A 22,492-nucleotide genomic window follows, 5' to 3' on the forward strand; every position below is an offset into this window, starting at 1 on the left:
ACGAAATCCCAGTAAGTCGTATACTCTTTGTAGTATTTTGCATACTTGCTAGCTGGTCTTGCATCTGAATCTTTCCCTTGTCTGTCAACTTATTTTCCTCCCTCCATTTACATCTCCTTGCACATCAAGTGAAGCGCACGGCTGGAAATAGCTGACAGGCATCTTCAAGAAGACCAAAATGATTCGACAGCGACAGAGTTCAATAAATTGTGAAGATATGGTGAACGGCGCATTCTTTGGCACCTCTTCTCCTGGCTATTTAAATCACCACCGCCTCATTATCCAGGGGAAAATAGAACAAAACTGCTCTTCTCGCTAAAGGAAAAGACCAATTACAATCAAAGCTTCTAAAATCAATTATGCATATTCTGTACAGCAGGGGTTCTCAAGCTCATCTATCCTAAAGACCGCTTCAGATTGTTAAAAAACATTCCAAGGAGCATCTTCCCAAATAAATATGAATAATGTAACATAAGATGATGCGAAAGAAGAAAAATTAAACCGGGCTGTAAATATTGTGTTTTGTCACTGTCAGCTGTAATGACCAAAATACAGCTGCCTACCATCAGTGAGACATTTGGGCTCGCTGCCGGGAAGTAATGAGATCGAGACCGGGTGGGATGGCTGACAGGCCGACTTACAGGGGGAGCTTTCAAAGTTGCTTTCGGTTTGTTCCTTTGCCTTTTGATTTTGTGACAGTCACAATGGAAAAAACCTGGACTTAAATGGGCAGAAGTGGTTGGGCAGGATCCACAGAGAGAGTCCGAAAATCCAAAGGTTTCCAGCTAGCTTTGTAAATGACCAAAATTTTATTTCAACTCCATTTGGCAGTACGGCTACCTCCATGTCTCACTAGGTGATGGTTCTGAAGCCCAACTTTTGGCCACATCCCACTGGTTGTGAATGACTGCTACACCACATCTTGATTGTCTCGTGGCTTCTTGGCTGAATTTAGACAGTGGGGCTCAGTGTGTGTTAAGTTTTAATTGTGTTAAAGACACTACTTTCTTCTCCCCTTGCTGTACTTGCTCCTTCCTTCCTTTGTGCTCTCATTCCCCCACAGCCTCCAGTTATTTGTCCATCTTTATTGACAGAATACTTTCCATTGTTTGATCACTAAACTTTCCAAGAATGTTTGTTTTGCTCTCTCCCTCCCTGATGTTTTTTTTGTCATCTGGTATCAAACATCTGCGTTTCCTCTCTACGCCTTATACTCAGCAGGAGCCTTTTTTAATGGGGTACACATCCACATTAATGCTTAGAGGTTAACACACAGAGCTGCATCTTTGCCAGTGTAATTGATCCTCATCCATTCACCCGCTCTCTCACACACACTTGTTTCTTCCCTATAATTATTGCTTCTGAAAATATGTAAAATTATTGATGATCCCCATCCATCAGCACCAGGCTCAGGCAAGCATGCAGATTGTATAACAACGAAACACAATCTCTCGCCCACACAACCGCAGATGAGTCGGACCACACATCAAGCTGCAGCACACAGTGCAAGCGAGTCAACTTCATGCCCATCTAATTGTTAATGCAGCCTCCAGCTATGCATCATCTTTAGCCTGAGGGAGCTGTGTGATGCTGTGTTAGGAAGGGGGATCATGTAGCATACCGAGGAAGGGTTTTGTGTTGTGGTACAACTTTCACAGATGCAATAACAAAACACAAATAAAACAGGATAAAAAGGCTAAAATAATAGACTATTATTTATTTTGATTCTCTATTCTTCTATTGATTTTGAAGCAAGGTACAAACACATTTATGAACCAGTGCACTGAAAGATAACAGTCAATTAGTTGCTTTGGAAAAATACCACCAATGAGCAAAGTGTTCTTTCAAATAATGCTTAATCTTTGTCTTCCTTTATCCTCTTTATTCTCCCTTAATGCTTTCACGAACTTCACTAAGTTTGTCCAGAAATATTCAGCTCTTTCAAAGAAAAAGAAAACCAGTGTCCACACTGTCGTCTTTCAGTATATTTATCTTTGCCAGTTTTCCTGGTTTGAATAAATGTACGGCTCAGTGAACAGCAAAGAAGTTAGTTTTATTTATTGGTGATGCAAAATGAAATGTAAGGACATTGCTACAGTAAATCACTAAATCAATAAAGCTACATCGCCTGAGGAATTTGATTTAACAGCAATTAATCGGAGGTATTTAATTTTGAACCACGGTTCTGGACACGCCCACAGACATTGCTGTTATGGAAATACGAAATTAAACAAGTGAATGAATGAAATGACATAAGAGTGGAAACATGATATGAATAAATAAAAAATGTATACTACTACTTAAAAGATGAACTCATACATATTTTGTGTGCCATATGCTAAATAACCCAGTTTTTTTTATTACTCCTATAATGTTTCATCAAATTCTTGGAGAGAAAATGAAAAAAAGACAAGTTAGAGAAAATTACAGCCTCGAGTTTTGAAGATATTTCTATGAATACCGACGCAGATACAACGTTTCCCAGTAGACTGGGAGAACTGGAAGATGCTGCTTTGAGAAACTAGGCTAGCGACTATAAAACACCACTGGAAAGCCTTCCCCCAGGAATACAGCCAGTTAGTCTAAACATGCGTGTATTGAGCATCATCTGCAAGGAGATCACCTATAGCTCAGTGCATATACAACAATGGCTATATCTGTGTGATTTAATAATTGCTATAATGTGCTATAATAATTTCTCTCACAGGACAGAAATGCATACAGAAATACAACACCATGTTTTGTATTCCCTAGCAGAGGTTTATGCAAAAACTACTGAACATATTTCCACAGAAATTGAAAGAATAGAAAGAACCCATAATTTTTGGGGTGGATCCAGGATTTCTTTTCCACTTGATTTAACATTGGTATTTTTTGACATTTTCACAGATTTCCCAATGGAAAAATTCATAATTCATGGCTTATTAGGAAACTTATATGTATGAGTGTGTGCAATTTGGTCAAGGTTGGTTGAGTTTAAGGGGACTGTTGGGCCTTGGCTGAGGTACGCGCTCTACTAAGTGTCATTCTTTAGTCAGTATTTATCCTGCAAGCGGTGGGGAAATGCTCCACTGCAACTCTGTAGCGCCATCTACTGACAATTAAACTGACCAAACTCAACTGCGTCAGTTGTTCAAATGAACAATCAAAATTCCCAGTAATGTAACTTAGATCGATTAGCACTGGGAGTGCACAACATCCATCCATACGTTCGAATGAATAAATAAATAGGGAAAAAGACAGAAAACGAAAGGGATACATTGGAGAAACAGTTAAAAAAAAGGTTAAAGCAAAAGCTCTCTTTCTATTTCATTAAACAAAACACTTAACCGGGGCCACTGCTATGGCAAACAGGTATGCAAATGTATGATGCGTATTTTGATGGTGGTTGGCGCTGACAATTAAAGTGAAAACATTAAAAACTATATTAACTAAATTAAAATTAGCTGCTTGGAAGGTAAACATTTTATTGCACATAAAAGGGACATAATATCTTTATTGATTGGGTATCAAACTGCAGACACATCCAATAAAGTGTATAGTGCTGTGTTTAGTTGTTTAGAAATTCATCCAGTAACCACGTTCAAAATGTAATGCAACATATTCATTGACAGAGCACCAGGCTAGAGTGATTCACACAAGGCAGCAAAGTGAAATCAAGTCCACATGTATTTCTACAGTCTCCGAGATCTGTGCTCGTCTCAGAGCCAGAGAAGCTTGTGATGTGTTTTTCAGACTTTCAGACTCCAGCAGTTTGGAAGATTATTATTCTAACAGTGACCCATGCCGACCAAAACATACTGAGTCAGACTGATCACTGATTAGATATCACTACAAATGGCACATGTACTATGTTTAGCCTCAAGTTAAAAACAATGTGAAGGAGATATGTCTGTGATAATAACACTGCATATGCACAGTGTGGGGACACTGACAGTGTGCTGAACAGTATAACCCAGCAGCTAGCATACACCACAGATTAGTACACACACACTTGTCCTGCAGGCACACTTGTCCTTGTTTTTTCTACATTATACAGCCACCAAACAAAGCTGGCTGAGAGAGGGGCCAAAGGTGAAAATCACAGCTCAAAAATCTCTGCATTGCTCGCTCCAGCCCTCCCTCTCCTAATCTCCAGCATGGTTTTAACATGGCACTGACATGTGGGCGTCCATGCGAGAATATCGAACAACGGGAACAACACAGAGGGAGAGGATGGGTGAGGCAGGGACAGAGACCGCAGACAAGCAAGAGCAGAGAACAGAGGCGAGCGGAGAAAGCCCGTGATGAGAGGAGACAAGACAGTGGGGCACGAGGAGGTGAAACCGTAAGAAGAAGTGATGAGGAAAAGGTGGAGATGGGGGCCAGACATCAAAACTGTGAGAAGCTGATGGGAGGTTAATGGTACATGAGCGGAGTGAGTCAGACAGAGAGGAGAGAGGCCAATGTGAAAAAAAGGAGAGACTGCAATTGAGAAAGACTGTGCCGAAGCCAGTAATTACCATGAATTAGATCACGGTGTGAGCTTCAAGTATGACCTCCATCAAAATATCATACCCTGCAGTTCATCTCTCATCCCCGCACTCCCCTGTCATCATCCACATCCACTGTTTTTGTTTGCTGATTTCATCCATATTCCCTCTTCCATCCTTTGTCTCCCCTGCTTTGTTTCAGTCCCACCTCAGCCTTCTGGCTCGACTTCAGTCATCCCGATCCCGCTCGCTTGCTTTGTTGTCCCCCCTTTCCCCAGTGCTCCTCTCTGTTCTGCTCGTACCTTTGCTTCCTGCACCTGTCTCTCAGCTTTCCGCCTGCTTATTCCCGTCTCTGAAGATGTCCTGCTTGCTAATCTTTTTTTCCTCCGCTTTGTTTCTCCCTTTACCCTCCTTCCCTACCAGCAACCATGACCCCTTCCCCAGCAACTGTTTCCATCTCTTCTGCTTCTTTATCCTCTCCCTTGATTCCCTGTCTTTCTACACAATGAATGCAGAGGGTTTTCATCTTTTTTTTTTCTTCCTCAATGGCTTTGCCACTCTCCCTAATCCCTCATCTCCGTCAGCTTCCCTCACGCTCTCCATCACTCTCTCCCTTGTGCTTTCCTTCCCTCTTCTGCTCCGTTGCACCCCCCAAACCGTCCTCTCACATTTCTGTCTCTCATACTCTCTGACATGCAATTCCTCTTCTCTTTCTCTGAGGCACTCTTCTTTTTCTTGTGTTCCACTTAAGCCTCCCTTCTTTTTGTATTTCCCTGAAGAACACAGACACTTGCACACACCAAGCTCATACAGGGACTCTCCAACCTCCAAAGCTCACACACACGTACAAGCACACTCTCTCACCTTTATCACCGACCAAACACACACCTTGATAGCAGTCGATTCTTCTCTGTCGAGCAACGCCTTCGGCTCAACCCTCACATGTGTGAAGGCACACTTAGAGTATTGGCAGAAAACACATTTGCAGAAAAATAACCTGGCCCATTAGAGTGAGACCTCGACTGACAACTAATGCATCACTCCAGGTTGTACATCTGTTTACTCCTAATAGCTGCACCCCAGTTTGATCTAATGCCACTTTAGTGGATGCACGGGTATAATGCAGCACCTCATAATTAATACTGCAAGAGTTACAGCCCCGACTAACCAATAAATAGACGTACATCATGGAGAAATAATGCATGGAGAGGTATTGCACTATTCAGTACTGAGACTGAAAGATGTAATCCAAGTGCCGTATAATTCATAGCAACCTGACAGGCAATCAATGGGATTTCGTAGCTTAAAGGAGTTGCAGGAGTGGGACCTACTACTTTTTATAAGATGCAGTGGAGCACCTGATGCTTGAGTTGATTTATTATTGATTTATTCATATTTAAGCCACTTTTATATGCTTTAAAGCACTATTTATCTAATAATTCCAGATATCTCTGTATGTCTGTTGCTCACGTGCCTCGAGAAGCACTCATCTTATCGCCTTCACACTTGGTATTGGTGTTGATAAGGGCCCAAGGAAGTGACGTGTCGGATTTGCTGTGATTTGGACACATCATACGTTCAGTGACTCGCAAGTTAGGACTTTACACAGCTGGTCTTTACTTGCCACGGCTCAATCACTGCGGGTCATTTTAAAAGTTTCAGAAAGAAAGCTGCAGCATTACCACAGGCCAAGAAAGCCCATTCCAAACAGGCAGATTTAGAACAAGCACTGCAGTAGTGATATACTGAAGCTGACAAGAGTTTGTCATGCTTTTAAGTGTTTCTGCTTTTAATTGATGGGTCTGATATATATTATCCTGAAGAAGAGATAATATGGTCAAAAAAATGATGTGGGGGGAAATTAAATCAAGCTCTGGGCATATAAGCATCTCCTAAAAGTACTGTAGCTAAGTTTCGCCAACATTCATCAAAGCCATCCAAGAGGATGGAATCCATTTCAGAGCACCTCTTCGCTTTGGATTCACACAATTCTCCATTCTCAACTGAGTGCAATTAAAAAAAATGCAAAAACAGCATTTTTCTCTTCTCTTAGGCCACAACGAGCCAACAGAGATAAAAAAGAGTCTCTTATGCAAACTAATGGAAACATTTCGAAGAAAAAAACGAAAACAAGTGGTGATTCAATTTCCCTTTTAAGTTTCTTTTAGTACATGCTGCAGCCATTTAAGACTTAATTAGTAATTTCAAAACTTTTGCAAAAAAAGTAGTCAAACTATCTGCTACCACTTTACAGCTAGTGAGGACGTTAGCAGGGAAAATAATGAGCTGTGGATATCTACATTGGTGCAGCCTCAACACCTCTTAGTTTCTCTTTAATGTGATATTGCTCCAGACGGATAATGGCCTTGTTAGACCTCATTGGAGTCTGCACAATGCAGAGTAGGTATGCACGTTTTTCTGAAAAGACTAGTGTATTGTGGAGAGAGCAGTGGTAGAGACGCAGAGATGAAAAGGAGAAGACTTTAAGAGAGAGAGCCTTGTTCAAAAACTGCACACTTTACATGGTGATCTCACCTCCTTTCTGCTGTCAGCCAACCAGCGTGCACACACTGAGGGGGCCACGGAGGGGCACGTTTTTCAAACCAAGTGTCCATGGAGCAGGGAAATGCAGGAGTAGAGGCCGGGGTTAATACACTCTGATGCAAATGTGACGCTCATAGAAGCACAAATCAGCGAGCTGACAAGCTTGTTTTTGTCTTATTTGGGGAATTCCATTTTATAGTGTCACTTAAGCAATTGTGTGGTTCAAAATGAGACCACAGAACATGATTCAATGCTTTTGGCTGCTTCATGGAGCCTCACAGACCAAGCCAGCTCAACCACAGTTTGACACTTTGTGCTATATCACCCAATTAACGCAAAGCCAGACTTTCTCTGGACTCATCAAGCCAAAAAAACTATTAAAGTAGAAGTGTGGGATGAATGGTTCCAAGAAAACAATGACTAGTAGACCCACTCCCTCATGCACCCACATACATGAACACACACAAACACAAAGGCACCCTCACTCAAAGTATAATTCCACCCAATACAGACAGCACAGCTTTTGTTCTGAGCCAAATTCCTCCACTAGTCTGTGGGTGCAGGTCGTCACTTGACCACCATCACCATGGCGACTGAACGAAGAGATGTTTAGGAGGGAAAGGTTGTTAATTTACAGGAGCCGGGACATCAACGGCTGACTGGTCCTGATTCAAGGACGGGGATGAATCATACAGACTCCGGTCCCAGGAGTGGCCCCCTGGGCGGCCATCGCCAATGGCAACGAGGCACTTAGACAACAGGGGCTCTGAAAGGACGGATACTTGGTGAGTGAGAGAGAAGGAAGGAAGGACAAGTGATACGAGATGAAATAAGTGTGAATATATTCTCAGATAAAGCAGAGAATACACACAACGTAGGATGCATCCAACCGATGGGTGGATGATGTACAGTGTTCACATGAAACAACATTATAGATTCTAAAGTTTATTGACAGATCGCCCGCTCTAAAATGCACTCTTGCAATCCTAGAAAACTATCAAGATGCTGCCAGCAGTGGCTACGCAGCATCTTGTCAACTGCTTGGCCTTCTTCTACTGCAGACCAGCAGCCAAGAGGCCCTCAACTCTGCTTTGTGAACATGCTTTCGGCAAACAAAAACAAAAACCTGAGTTCAAATCCATGGGCGGTGACATGTGCAGCGTTCCCTAGTTGTGCCTGTCAAGTGTGCGTTGGCTCTGATAAACTGGCACTATTACACTCCTCTCCCCCACCTCAGTCTACTGCCATTATGTGCCCCTACGCCATTTCACGCTCCCACCCACACCTTTCTCTCTCTGCCAGTGCTGTGAGTGCTACTGGCGAAGGGGCATGAGCAGATCAACATTTCGGCGCTGCACACGTCACTTACACAAGAATTGCACGTGTATTGAGTTGTCATTTGAATCTATAGAAGCTATATTATTCAGGCCCAAAGTCTAGCAGCAATCAGTGGGGGGAGGATGTGGCTCTGCGGAAAGCTATTAGCAAGCTAAAGGGATAGTAAGTACCGACTAAGGGACTATTAATCACTTGGGAATTCTTTGTTATTTGTATATTTGACTGACACTACATTAATTTCTAGTTTACTGGTGATGCTAATAGAGAGGCAATAGTTACTGTTATGTCAAAAGACACACATACATAAATACAGCCACGTCTGAATTACTAGTATCTATTGGCCCTGTAAATGGTAGGGCTGTGAAGACAGGTTGTTGAATACATAGTGCTTATGCAAAACAGCAGATGCGCCGCTACTGGATCTATCGAGTAGCTCTTACACAGCCTTAGGAGGATATAACAAATAGAAAGCTGCAGATTACTCACTGTAGGAGGGGAGCGTCCCTGGAGTCTGAAATGAGGGATTTGACTTCTCAGAGACGAAGCCTCTCCGTACACAAACCAGAGAAGGTTAGAGCTGCATATTGTACTGGCTGTGGGAGGCGAGAGCGCCTGTGTGTATGTGGTGGTGTTGGCCAAAGGAGTATATTATTGTTTTACTGAGCCGGCACTGTTAAAAAAAGACAAATTCCCCAGGCGTGCGATTTTCAACAGGAGGTTTATTAAAATGTGAAATAAAAAACAGAAGTGGAGGCTTTAAATATACACACTCGTGGTCCCCATCAAGTCTTGGTGCCACTAAGATCTGCAGACTCTGGGGCTGTGGGTGGGCTAATTTTCATCAAACCAATCAGGGTCAGGGGTGATGTCAGCTGCCAATGTTTTGATGATATAATCATGTTGGAGACTAACAACACTGCTGCCATCACCTCGCTCTGACTGACAGTTCTCTGAGGACCTGAAGGTCAATCATTACTCTGATGGGGTCGTCAAAACCATTACAAAAAACAAAAGTGGAGACAGCCTGGTTTCCGTCTTCTGTTCGCTATGTCTGGACGATTCCTTCTTTGTAAGAGTTATACAAGATATACCCTTGAGCCGAAAAGACAAATTCTTGTTTACAGTGCATTGTAATTGAAATCACATGTACGTGGTTACTTCCAGTAATAAATGTAGATGTATTCCAAGATGTGTCGTGAGGATTTTTGGTCTGGAGAACTGATGTTGGCCCTTTTTGTTCTAATCAGCCTGATTGATGTTGTGAGGCTTTCAAAGGCACAAGGAACCAAAGGCTGTGCCGTCTCTACCACTTTAAAGATTTATTTGCCTATTATTTGTCCGATTATTGCACCAATATTAAAATAAATGGCGTCTAGAAGAAGTGAAGCAGGTAGAGCATATAAATCTTCCCTATGTGATGCTGTAAAGTGAAAGTGCATCACGACATTTCACATATTCTTTTATGTAAAAGGACAAAACTAAATTTATTCATTCAATACTTATGTGTTGTCATTGAAAACTGATGGCTGTAGATCTAAATTTAACCCTGGAGCTCATTACCAACTGAAGTCAAATGAATTACAAATATGAAATCCTTCACAACAAAGGTTAAGGGATGAAAGCAGAGCAGGGATGTAGCCATTTAGCAAATTGTGCCCTATATTACTGTCATTGTATTTCTATATGTGTAGCGTATGGTGCTTTTATGAGAGCTGAGCGCTGCATATTTTCTAGAATAATGTGAACGTAAAAACCCAGTTAGTGACACGAGCTGAAAATTTGTAATAGCTGTAAAATATCCGTGCAGCACATTAGTTTAATTCTCTAAGTGGTACTATGTTAAACTGCGTCGGCTCATTGAAATACAAATAATATTCAATCTGAGTCACAAAACAAAAGCCTTAGATTCTTGTGTCAACACAAAACATACCTTATCTTGAAAAATGCACAAAGCCGGCAGAGAGCTTTTGAAGCCTTAAATCCATCATCTGTCCTCGAGAGTTTCTACCTCCCCCCCACCATGTACACGTCCCCTCTGTTACCTCTCAGAACAACTTCACTTAAGATGAAGAGGAAGGAGAAGACGCTTCTCTTATTTCCCCCCAGTCGTGTTCGATGTCACTAAAATGCCAGAGACTGAGAAGCTGTCTCAATAAAAATTGCTGTAGCACTTTGCTTCCAAGATGTAAAAAACAACTATGGTATACAAAGATTGAGATTCATTGCTATTTGCACACCAATGCCGGGAAATTCAATTTGCATCACAACGTCATGCAGAAAAAGTACAAAAAATAAAGAATAAATTTGTGTTTTCACCCAGGTTTCATTTACCAGAGCTGATAAAAAAAAAACATTTCAGACATAAGCCAGATGTTAGTGGGTGTTTATTGTCCAGTGGAAAAGAGTCTTGAGATTGAGGCGTTTTGAATCATTGAATCACTTTCACTCTTCCACGGTCGCAGCACCATCTGATACTCTTTGCTTGTGTTAATTAATGTGTAATGAGACAGGCTGATGTGTGCATTTTAAATCACTTGCATCACTTTTGCTAAATGGCACTAAGGGAATTCTCCCACACTTTTACAAAAGATGTCAGCCACTGTGCCGCTCATCAATTTTTCTAGCGCTGTCTTAAACTTGACCTTCAGAAAGATTTCACCGAGAGTTTACAGTGTTGTGTTGTATTAAGTAGGAAGTAAATCACTGTCAGATGTGCTGGATTCACTGAGTGTTTTGTCTGATTGTGTGTATGTGCTCATGCATTCGTGCACATGCTTCCTCGGATATTCAGAGTGGTTCTCTTGTTCTCAGCAAGGGCTCCGCCAGCAGTTAGCCAACTCCTGCGTGCCCTTCGGCTGTGTTTCAACAACAATTCGTTGCGGGGGCAAACGCGCGCTGTGTCACTGAACCCTCTATTTCCTGCTATGAGCCGACTGGAAGACCAGAGCAGAGGGAAGCTCAGCTTTGCAAAACTAGCTTTCATGTCATTTCTGTTTCTGGAGTTACACTGCTCGGCCTCAGGGCTCAACTTGAAATAAATGCTCCTCTCATCCTGTCATGAGCTTATCGCTGCCCCTCACTCAATCCAAATCCCTGCCTTTCTCTTCTAAATCACCTAACTCTGTTTGCTTACCTCCATCTTCCTGCCCATTGCTATTCATTGCTCCTCGCGACTCCCTTTTTCTGGTTTTCTATATTATGTTTTTACGTTGTGCACTTTCCATTTCTTTATCTCTGCTCTCCGTTACAGACTCCCCATCCCACTGCTAATATCTTTCCACGCCATTATTGCAGCAATGGGTTTATAGGAGATTGTGTATTGTTACATTGCAATGTTGGCCACTTTGCCAAGCCCTCTGCTATTTCGAAAATCAATTACGCATCAAATAAAACCATAAACAGTAAAAGCCGCTCTGTTCGTGTCTAACTGAGCTAAATTGTCTAAAATAACTCTAATTGAAAATAAAAGCACCTGAGATAAAAAAACATTGATGATGGTTTGTGTAGATCTAATTGTCTGACAGCTCTGGTGGGATAACCAATTGCTGGTGTAGCCATAATGATCTGTCTGCTGACAGGCAAGCTAATTTCTTGAATGTTCAGGGGAGACAAATGTGGACACACCGAGGCAAGTAATTATGGGTAAAGAGGAAGAGGAGCTGAACAGAGGAAGAGCAGCAGAGGTAGAGGAGAGAGAGTGAGGGAGGTGATGCTGTCGTCAGGTGGCTTGGAGCGGATATTGTACGTCTTATCTGTCACCTGCAGGACTGTGCTTATTATAGAGAGAGGGGAAGTCAGAGCAGAATGTAAGGTGAGTGTGAGGTAAGGTGTGTGTGTGTGTGTGTGTGTGTGTGTGTGTGTGTGTGTGTGTGTGTGTGTGTGTATAAGGGAAGAATTAAAGGTAAATGCAGAAATGCCATTACCTCCTCCAAAGCACAGAGGGTGTTGATAAAAGAAATAAAGACAGAACAAATTAACAAAAATATGAGCTTCCCCTCCCTGATCTGTTCTGAAGACCACCGCACCACAGAGCTCACAACCTCCCAGCACTCTCAGTATTTATGCAGCTCTACACCAAGTTTTTCAGCAGCCCTTCATTCATACTAATACTACCAAAAAAGTCTGTGATTGACAAAAAATGACATCTTGATAAAATCTTTCTTATCAGTCAGTATCATTAATTATCACAATAAAAGTCACATGATTATTTCTTTTTAAGAGTGAAGGTTGTGGTTTTAAACTTAATTTGCAGAGAATGACTAACACATAATTGATAATTTAATGTTTTGCTGTTTATCAAGTGTTTGAACCCCTAATAAGGAATATTATTGAACCCTTGTTATATTGCTACTGAAGAGAAATATATGGTGATAATCATTGATATTATTTCTTTATTATTTAATGTGTACTTTGAGTTATTATTTTGCTCCATGTCCCATTTGCTAACATGGAGGAGGCAGGGTTTATTACCTTCACTGCAGTCAGCCACCAGGGGGGGATCAAGACAATTTGGCTTCACTTTTATCGAGCTGTCATGTCGTCCATCTTTATAAATCCATATCAGAATAGTAGAATCCTTTGATGATTATATAAACTGCATAGTTTGTCAGTTGTGTCTCATCATAAAAACTTTTTTGCAGCCGAGCAACATCAACTGGATAAATGGTGTTGAAACCTTTCACAGGGATCTGCTTTCCATATTTTCAAGTGTACACTGTGACTCCCCTGTTTATCAGATACGTTCTGCCTCTTGAGTTTCGATCAAGTTTCTGCTGACTTAGCCTATCTTACTACTGGTAATAACATTACTGTCTCGTGGGCTATAGATGCTGACGGGTTATTGTCGGATTTTTTTCTCTCTGTACTCCAAACTTAGCCTGTTCTGACAGACTTTTTTTATTTATCTTAAAGACTAAATCAATATTACAGCAGCACTTCCGCGCAAGAAAAAAAACACAGTAACAGCAGTCCACATTTCGTTGCCTTGGGGTTTTATGCACATCAGGGTTGGACTGCTGGCAGATATCAAGTTGCCGTGCCAGTGGAAGTGCAGCTGAAGTGATGACAGAAGCTGTCTCTTGTGCCACAGTGGCAGGAGCTGCCTGTGAGAAGTGGAGCTGCCAGTGGAATTATCATGGCATTCCAGATGTAAGTGGTACCAGCGAATAAAACATTTTTTTTTCGATTTTATAACAGAAGATATCACACTCACTGTCAGGGATCATCCTACTGCTGCTTGAGTTACAATACAAACCCACAATGTCATCAACAGCATTGTACTTCAAACCATTATGCTCCTGATGCCACGGGCTGTGTCCAAAATCACCCACTCATTCACTATCCTCTACTCGGTAGAGCAGAATATTGTGAGTTTATCTGCAAACTAAAAAAAAAAACGTTTCGCACAGTTCTCGGCACATTTTCTCTACGCTGGTAATTACGTCAATGTCACAGGATTATGACGTACAGCAACAACGATGGTAAAAGCACTTTAAATGACCCTGTTTAAATGTAGAAATAAATGTTTGTCCTGCTCTACTCTTATTACATATTCTACCGCCTATACCAAAGGATTTGTCACGTGACTCTTCAAACCAGTCGGTGAAAATGTCAGCAAATATTACTTGTCTGTCTTTATCCGCATGATAATTCAGATCTTTTTTGATGAGAACAAGGAGGAGTAGAATTGCCAGAGAGAGAGAGAACGCTGAGATGTGCTGCTCTTGTTAAACTAGCAAGACATTGTCAAATTGTAAGTGAAAGGATGAAGACGATGACAAGGATCAAGAGTTTTTTTTCGATATACATATGTACACAGGTCTCTCTGAAAGTTCAACAGACATTGGAGGGACCGCTCTTCTGACTGTGGACTATAGTGGCATCCGATCTTGATGGTGGATCATGATCTTGCTGGCTGCTGACCATAGACTATGATTGCAGCAGGACTGCTCGATACATAGTATTTCTCCTCAGACACTTGACCATTAATGACACTAATCCACCAATTCACTGACCTTCAGTTATACTTCAAAATGTTTACCCTAATCAATGCTGCTAAAACCTTTATCTTGATGTTCTCCTTTACACTTGACATCCATTGCACTTCTGTCCGTCCTGGGAGAGGGATCCCTCACATGTGGCTCTCTCTGAGGTTTCTACGTTCTTTTTAAGTAGTCTTTCCTTACTCTTGTTGAGGGTTAAGGGCAGAGGATGTCACACCATGTTAAAGCCCTATGAGACAAATTGTGATTTGTGAATATGGGCTATACAAATAAAATTTGATTGATTGATTGATTTAGCAGAATTAAATGACAGCAGCCTGTGTCTCCATCAGCGTTACGATTAATCTGCAGTGGCTTTGCTGTGTCTTTATGAAGCACACACTGTAAAATGCACTGATGCCTCCACATATATCAGATGATGAGACACAGTGAGAAAAAGAATCTCTCAACTCCCTCTATCGTCATTTTATCCAAATAGAAAAGAAAATACTGTTATCTACAAGCCAGCACCTGTTCTGAAATCTGCTCTAAAGTTCACTGCCAATATTTCCCACAGACACGTTCCTGATCAAGTGAAAAAAAAATGACAGTGGTTACGTCTCAGTCTGATTTTGAAATTGTTCACATTTCTGTTAGATTACGAATCAACGGAATTAATTGAATGAAGATAGAGATGTCTAGAGACCTTTACTTTTTACTGTGGGAGAAAACGTATCTAACTCAGTCTGTATAATTGGTCTCTGCAGCTGCGTCTGCCAAACCCAACCACAGCATGTTGAGGCTTCTCGAGTTTCACGTGCAGTGTTTTTTCCCAATAATTGGCTCCAAAAATTCCCCAAAAGATAATTATCTACATGACCAGTCTTGGTACAGTGTAATAACAGTCCACGAGAAAGGGACGACTAATTACTTTCTACACATCGAGTGATGGCCAATTTGGATAGCCATTACTTTTATTTAAATGATTTATTCTTCATGAAATAAAAGCATTGTGGGTAGTTATTGTATCTTTTTGTTTCTCTATTATACTTGCACTTTAAAAAAAAAAAATCATTTTATAGATACTGAATACAAATGGTGTCTCAATCTGGACTTTGTAGACAGCCTCTAACTCACATCTCTGAAACCCATTCTGTGCATAAGTTGTCTACGACTCGAAAATGAATGTATACACACTTTTTGGTGTATAGGAGTGGTTATCAAAATGGGGAGGTAGGCCCCCCCTGGGGAGCATAGAGCTACTGCATGGGGGGGATGTGGATGACAAGGGAAAAAGTGAAATGAATTTGAATGAATATGATATATGTAAAGAAAGCATTTGCTGATATTATCGTGTTGACCTTAATTTCATGAAAATGTAACATGGATCCTTTATAGTCATGACTTCATTGTGTCTTTGTTAATAATTGATAAAGTCCATGTGGTGGGTGTGAACTTTTTGGGCTTCTGATCGGAGACCAGGGTCTTGTACTGTTTTTGCACAAACTCTATCGTTTACTGCTGTAGCAGTTTAATGGTTTTTTGTAGTTTTTGATCACCTTTTGCCCTTTTTTACATAAATATTTTCGTATAAGTGTGTCAGTCAAACTAAAATAGTTTACTATGAGAGTTAAAGGACAATCAGAGGGATGAAGACAGTCTCTGACCTGCTACAATTCACTGACCTATGTCGTAAAGTCAGCCTCAGCCTCAGCCTCAGCGTCTGATTTCCAGGGCCTGGGTAGATGTTCCGCTTCCAGTAATAAAAAATAAATCGAATCTGGAAACCTTGTGTTTGATTTAGTAACGTACCTGCTGTAGTCAGGCAGAGCTCCTCGTCACTGTTGTCCTGGCAGTTGTCCTGGCCGTTACACAAGAAGCTGCGGTCAAGACAGCGGCCATTCCGACACTTGAAGCGAGACTCCGAGCACACCAGTGGGTTGCCTGCTGTGGTTAAGTCAGAGCACAGGTCAAAGCTCAAGTGTTAGTTCAAAAAAGGTTTTCAGTTTAAAGTTATGTGAGAAACAGGAGCACCCGTCTAACTTTGCCTCGAAGCAACAAACTTCAGAGCATCAACATTCATTCTAAGCACATGCCATTAGCATTCTGTTGTGGTGGTGTGTGCATTTTGTTAGAAGTCGATTCTGGAAACCTGTTGATCGTATCCCATCTATAACACGTTGATATGATTACATTTTAAAGAAAACATGTTCGCAGGGATTCGAGAGATAAAAAATTTAAAACTAAAAAGAATTTGATCTGAGGAGTCTGATAAAAATCAAGAAAAATAAACATTCAAAATCCTGTCTCGACCTACCACTTCCGGCACTTTCGCATGTGTCTTTGTTCTGGTTTCTGCCAAATGAGACAGAATTATCTTGTGGGAAGATCCAGACAATTACACAGTTGTGACGCATCATCTGCTGGGAGTGTGGAGCAAAGCCCCATTTAAATGGCTAGATTAGATTTGTGAGTGTATGGCCCCTGCAGGCTAGGAACACTGCCTCTGACAATGGTGAGTGATTGGCTTGATGCACTTTCCCCACTGGGGAAAGCAGCAATGGGGTCAAGTGAGGACAACGTATATCCCTGATAGCACAGACCACAGCTCCAACTCCAGAGTAAAACATGACTCTCTCTCATTCATTTTCCTCTGCGAGATGAAAGACAAAGCAAACCAGCTCCAGCTTAGCTTTGTTTTCTGAGCCTTTTCATTTATTTGTTCACAAACTGACACAAGGAAAACTTGAGAGAGTAAAAGAAGAAGAGAGGAGTCGAGACAAAGAAATGAGTAACAGCTGTAGATGTGTAGCAATTGTTTTCTGCATTTTTTGCTGCTAATTAATTAAAGCATTTCACTCACTTAGTGATGATTTTTCCTCATTATTGTGCACTGATGCAACAACAAATAATTTGTACTTTTTGTAGTTAATTGATGAAGCCAATATTTATCTTAAAGGAGCACTCCAGCAAGATCGTATTTCTTTAACAATTACATTGGGTGACTTGAAAGAGACAGATTAATAAAACATATGTCAAAATTGACAAATCAGAGGCCAAACTATGCTCTTTTATTTGTGTTAAGCTAATAGACAGTTTGCCCCCTGGTGGCAGTGTGAGGAAGTGGAGATGTGTCTTCCATCTTTATATAGATTCTATGGTTTTGCTCTAAAAGCACTTAATCCTACATTTCCCACCTAATCTTTACCTTCAACTTATCTCCACACCCCTTGTTTGTAACTCTGTCTTTATGTTGTGTTTATTTGGTTTTAATGTGTTTTAGTTACGGTCTGACATGATGAGTAAAGGGACCATAATGTGTTAAATTGCTGGATTGCGTCTTTATGAGGAAGTACACATAAATACTCTACCATCCACTGACTGTATGATGAGTAGCTGCAGTAATAACTGTTATGACCGGAGGACAGTACATCACTGACTCACGGTGACCACAGCACGAGACAGATTGCTTTTATTGGATTGGGTTGCTGTGTGAGACTCACTGCAGTTCTCCTCGTCACTCCCGTCAGGACAGTCGCTGAAGCCGTTACAGCGGAAGCGGCCAATGATGCAGTGGGCGCCATTAGCGCAGGCGAAAAACGTCGGAGCGCACTTCGACTTGACCTTAGCTGCGAACAGATGGGAGGAGAGGGGGAGGAGGAGGAGGAGAAGACAAATGGATTATTGTCTGTGCGTGATGGGAGGAGGACACCGCTAATTTCCAAACTCTACATCATGTTTAATGAGAGAATTAGCCTTTGCTATAATGCACAAGAGGAGAGAGGAACCCACCAATAAGGCCGGCTGAGCTTTATTATTTTTTTATGGCAACATAACACGACTGTATGTTCTAAAATTAAAACTGTGAACCATTCAACCAGGGTTCAAACTGCTTAACAGCTGCTGTGTAGCAGAGACCAGTTAATTATTCAGCTCATTTTGTTCTGTAATGCTTATCTTCAAGTTCTCTTAAGTATGACAAGTACGGGGTGAGATCGCCAGCACAAAGTACTGATAGGCCACGAAAAACAACTGAATTGCAAAGACAAAGAGAGCAAATTGTGTGGGTGAGTGCTCGTATGGATTCTGCCATTGATCAGCCTAAGCAGGCTACGGGTCTTATCTCCCAGGACGGGCCCTGGCCTGAGTGACGATGCTGCAGAACATCAATGTCTGGCGTCCTCCGCTTAGCGCTAACCCCTGGCTTTAACTCAAACACATTGATCTTCCCCGGCAGAAGGAGAAAAACAAGATCCCAGGTAGATGCAAGCAAAGACATCACAAAAAAGAAGAACTCGCTTTATCTTAATATCTTCTTTGAAGTTTTCAATGTGACGTCAAGAGGAAAAGAACTGGAGGCCTGGCAACTGTATTTACAGTCGGAGGTAATGAGATACATCTGTGTGAAATACAGAATTAAGTCTCAGACTTCTGTTTCACTACTTTGGACTTGGTTAAACTACTCACGCATTATTCCACTTCTCGTAATTTACATTATAATACAAAAGATCAAACTTGTAAATGTGGCTTTGTGGGAGAGCTACTGCTGTTGTCGGAGTCCTTACTGGAGACAGACAAAGGAAAAGCTACTAACAACAGCTTAGACATTCTTATGAAAGAAGTTAAATAAGACTAAAAGTTAATTCCAGTGAGGGAATATCATTATAAACTCTGTATCAGATGAACAACAATAGGTTGAAAAGAAGAACAACCCACACATGTATACACACACACACACAAAGAGAGGGAAGGGTTTGTTGAGGGGGTGTTTGGGCATCTAGAAGTGAGCCACCAAACAGTCATTTTTTTTTGTTTTTTTGTCTATGCTGAATACAAAGGGTGGAATTGGCCTCCTCGTAGGTTGGCATTGTGCCGTCTCAAATGCCAGGGGCGCACATTTTTCCCTCTACAATATATTGTGGTTGGCTGATTTATGAGCTCTTTCAAGCTGCGGTGATTATGTGTAGCGAGGGGGGAGGGCTAGGCATAAAAACCACGAGGGTTTGCAGCGCCCGTCTCCAGGATGAAATGCAATCCGCTGAACGTGGGAGGGAGCTGGGATGATGCCCGATCTCTGTGTCTTCAGTCTGGGAAGCTTTTGTTTACCTGGACAGCAGAGGCCCGAACCACCCAAAGCTCATTTTGCACGGTATATCACAATCATTAAATCCAACGGAGAAAAAACTAAAACAAAAGCAGACGTGGCTTCGAGCTACAGCGACACATAAAAGAAAAGATACAAAAACATACTACTGTTGAGGGGATACTTACATTGAATTTCATCTGGTCAAAAACAAAGGCAACGTCATCCTCTATTGTGTATTTTTATTTAGCTTTCATGTCTTGAATTTTTTTGTGCTATTTCTAGATTCTTTTGTTATGAGACTATCAAGGGAATTAATGGAAACATCTTACATTATGCAAAGCGGCACAAAGCAAAGTGTCTGTTAGTTTCAGACCAAAGCAGATTGTATTTTATGTTACTCCTTAAATGTTGTGTCATCAAGTTCATTGTTTGCTTTATTGTTATCTTGAGGTAGTGAAAAGTGACCAACAAAGACCTAGTCAACATTGGACTGTTGTTTGAAGGGTGCATTGTCAAGACAGAAATATTCTTCTTACATAAACTACTGTCAGACCTGCACTGACCCCTGCATATTCTCTGGGAATATTTTGAGGGGGCTGTATGTGAGAAACGCAAAAGTCAGAGTCAGTTGCTCTGAACAATTTTCCTGCCATCCCCCCTCGTAATATGTCCGAAAAATGTCCAGGTGAGCGCAAGATAATGACCGTCAATGACATTTCTAACTACAATAATTAAAATATCTCAGGATGAAAAACAGTTCCAATAAACGTAGAGGACACCAACAACTTGAAAAGACAATGGGATTCTTGAGCTTTTGGTGATGTGGGTTTGACATCAGTGTTGATGTGCTGGTGCCGTGGAATGACACATCATGTGCTGCGTCCTGCATGCTCTACGCAGACCCCACCCCTCGCCTGAACGCTCCAGAGACTTTGCTGTCGTGAACGTCTGACCCGAACAATCTCCTGCTGCGTTGTTCGTTTACATATGTGAAAGACAAAATGGCTAGTGGCAGGTGCACAAGTGTAGATTGTTACAAACACAGATGATCTGCTTGCGTGCAAAATGAAACTAGTGTCTCTGCAGGGAGGAATTCTTTCTTCCACCATTATACTGCTGCTTGCTACACACACATGTCTTTTAAACATGACAGGAGATGCACACTGATTGGTTTATTAATGGTTACACCCAAAACACACCCATTATTAATCAAGAGATTACGCACCTTATGCATCAACCTGTATTTTACCTCGGTTAAACTTGGAAACGTGGATTTGAACGCGCCCTAACTGCACCAGCACCACGAGATGAGATTGTTAAAATAGAGGCAATAAAGTTTCTTATTGGAAATATACAAATTTCTCTTCTGTGCAGACATGGACTGATTCATTTATTTGCTTGGCAGACTTGGCAAGAAAGACAGCTCTGTTATTGCTCTGACATTCCTCATTCACTGCCTCCCTCCTCCGAATCCTCATTACCACTTCTACCGCTGGCAGAATTCATTTGACCCTGTGTTTGTTTTCCAAATTAGCTCAAAAGTCACATGAAGGGCAGGCTCATGAAGGGAACTTCGTGGGTGGGAGAGAAAGATGGAGCTAATGTGCTTAGCTTTGTTTTGGGGATGCGTGGCCCTTTATAGCCTGTGCTGAGCAGTTTTCGGAGCAAGACAAAAATTAATTAGAGGGAGCAAGCTGAGGGTGGAAGAGAAGGTGAAAACACAGGCTTTGTATGTTGATAATTCTGTTCATTCCATGTCCAGGACTTTCAATTTGAAATATCAATTTCAGCACCTCTGCCTTATTCTTCAAACAATTACCAAGAATTTCATCCTATTTTCTTTCCCCTCTGTCGTGACTCTGTTCCCGGGTTTGAGCAGCTTTTGTTTCTTGCCAAATTTTATTCCTCATCTCTAAGCCTTTGTAGAAGTTGTTTACGTAAAGCAGGCAGGGTGCTGGATGGCTTCCAAACTTAGTTCCAGTGTTCACTGAGCAGCACAAATGAAAACGAATGACTTTTGCAGTGGAGCTGATTCCTTCAGGTGAGACTATCAAGAGCAGAAAAACCTGGCTGGATCACACAGAAACGCGCAGCTGGAGGACACACAACCAAGAGAACAAAACCAGAAAAACTCTTTGTTACTGTCTCCTACACATTTACAGACACTGCATCAGAATTCTGCCATGAGAACATCTATAATTGAGAACACTACACGGTTTTCCAGCATCCATTTGAAATATTTTCACTACTAGTTTGGGGTAAAGTGTAACATGAAGCAACTCCTGTCTCTTCTGCCCTGTCATTATCTCCCTAGTGGCTTCGGCACTCATGTCACCCTGCATCCAGACAGCAAAGCTCCTGTTGCAGATTGCATGCTTTGCTATTCCCCAGTTTGCACCTCGGTGCCCTTCTACTTGCTTCTACCCCTTTTTCTCCCTCTCCTTCGGTTCCCCAGAGAGCAGCATAACTTGTACGGCACAGGTAGTCCGGGTCGTGATGGGCATGCATGATTGGCAGAGTGAGGAGAAGGAGGAAGAGACCATCAAGAAAGAAAACAGTGGCGAGGGAGCAGGGAGAGAACAGCGGCGGAGAAAGAGCAGAGACAGCTGACGACTTCAAAGGTTTCTCTGACCTTGCTGGGCATTTCAGAGAGGGAGGAAATCAATAGGTAATGGAGTCAAGGAATAAGCAAGAGGGGCAGGGGTAGATTCAGTCTAGAGGGCATCGGGGATCAAAATAATCATTCCACACATTTCACTGTCTAAGTCCTGCACTGCAGTTGTACATTTACAGCAACCGTCCGTGAGCAGAAAGAGGCATTGCAAAGTTATAGAGCTGCATAGCGTTACCTCAAGGGGCCAAACATTCACACGCCACCGGCATTCTGCACAGCCATCAACCTTCATACTAGCTGAGGAAGCAAATGTGGCCGTGCGGGAGGCGCATGTGCAAAATATCAGTTATATTTTAATGACTTTCAATAAAAGGGGGAGGGAAGGAAAGGGTATGGGAGAAAAAGCAGCGAGTGATCTGTCAAATAATGACCCGGCTGCAATATTCATCACAGAAAG

At 41.8% G+C, this 22,492-nt stretch overlaps 1 protein-coding gene across 1 annotated transcript in view; it reads right to left on the reverse strand.

The window, feature by feature from the left end:
* The window catches only part of ldlrad3 (low density lipoprotein receptor class A domain containing 3), an 81,484-nt gene that overhangs the window by 17,883 nt on the left and 41,109 nt on the right, over positions 1-22,492 (reverse strand). Inside the window, exons 3-4 of the mRNA XM_034588599.1 lie at positions 17,839-17,964; positions 16,148-16,282 (exon numbers count right to left, since the gene is read on the reverse strand). Of these exons, the coding sequence (XP_034444490.1) occupies positions 16,148-16,282; positions 17,839-17,964 (261 nt within the window). The remainder of the gene's footprint in view (positions 1-16,147; positions 16,283-17,838; positions 17,965-22,492) is intronic.

Source organism: Hippoglossus hippoglossus, chromosome 6 (genome assembly GCF_009819705.1).
Source record: "Hippoglossus hippoglossus isolate fHipHip1 chromosome 6, fHipHip1.pri, whole genome shotgun sequence".
In the NCBI taxonomy this organism is placed as follows: Eukaryota; Metazoa; Chordata; class Actinopteri; order Pleuronectiformes; family Pleuronectidae; genus Hippoglossus; species Hippoglossus hippoglossus.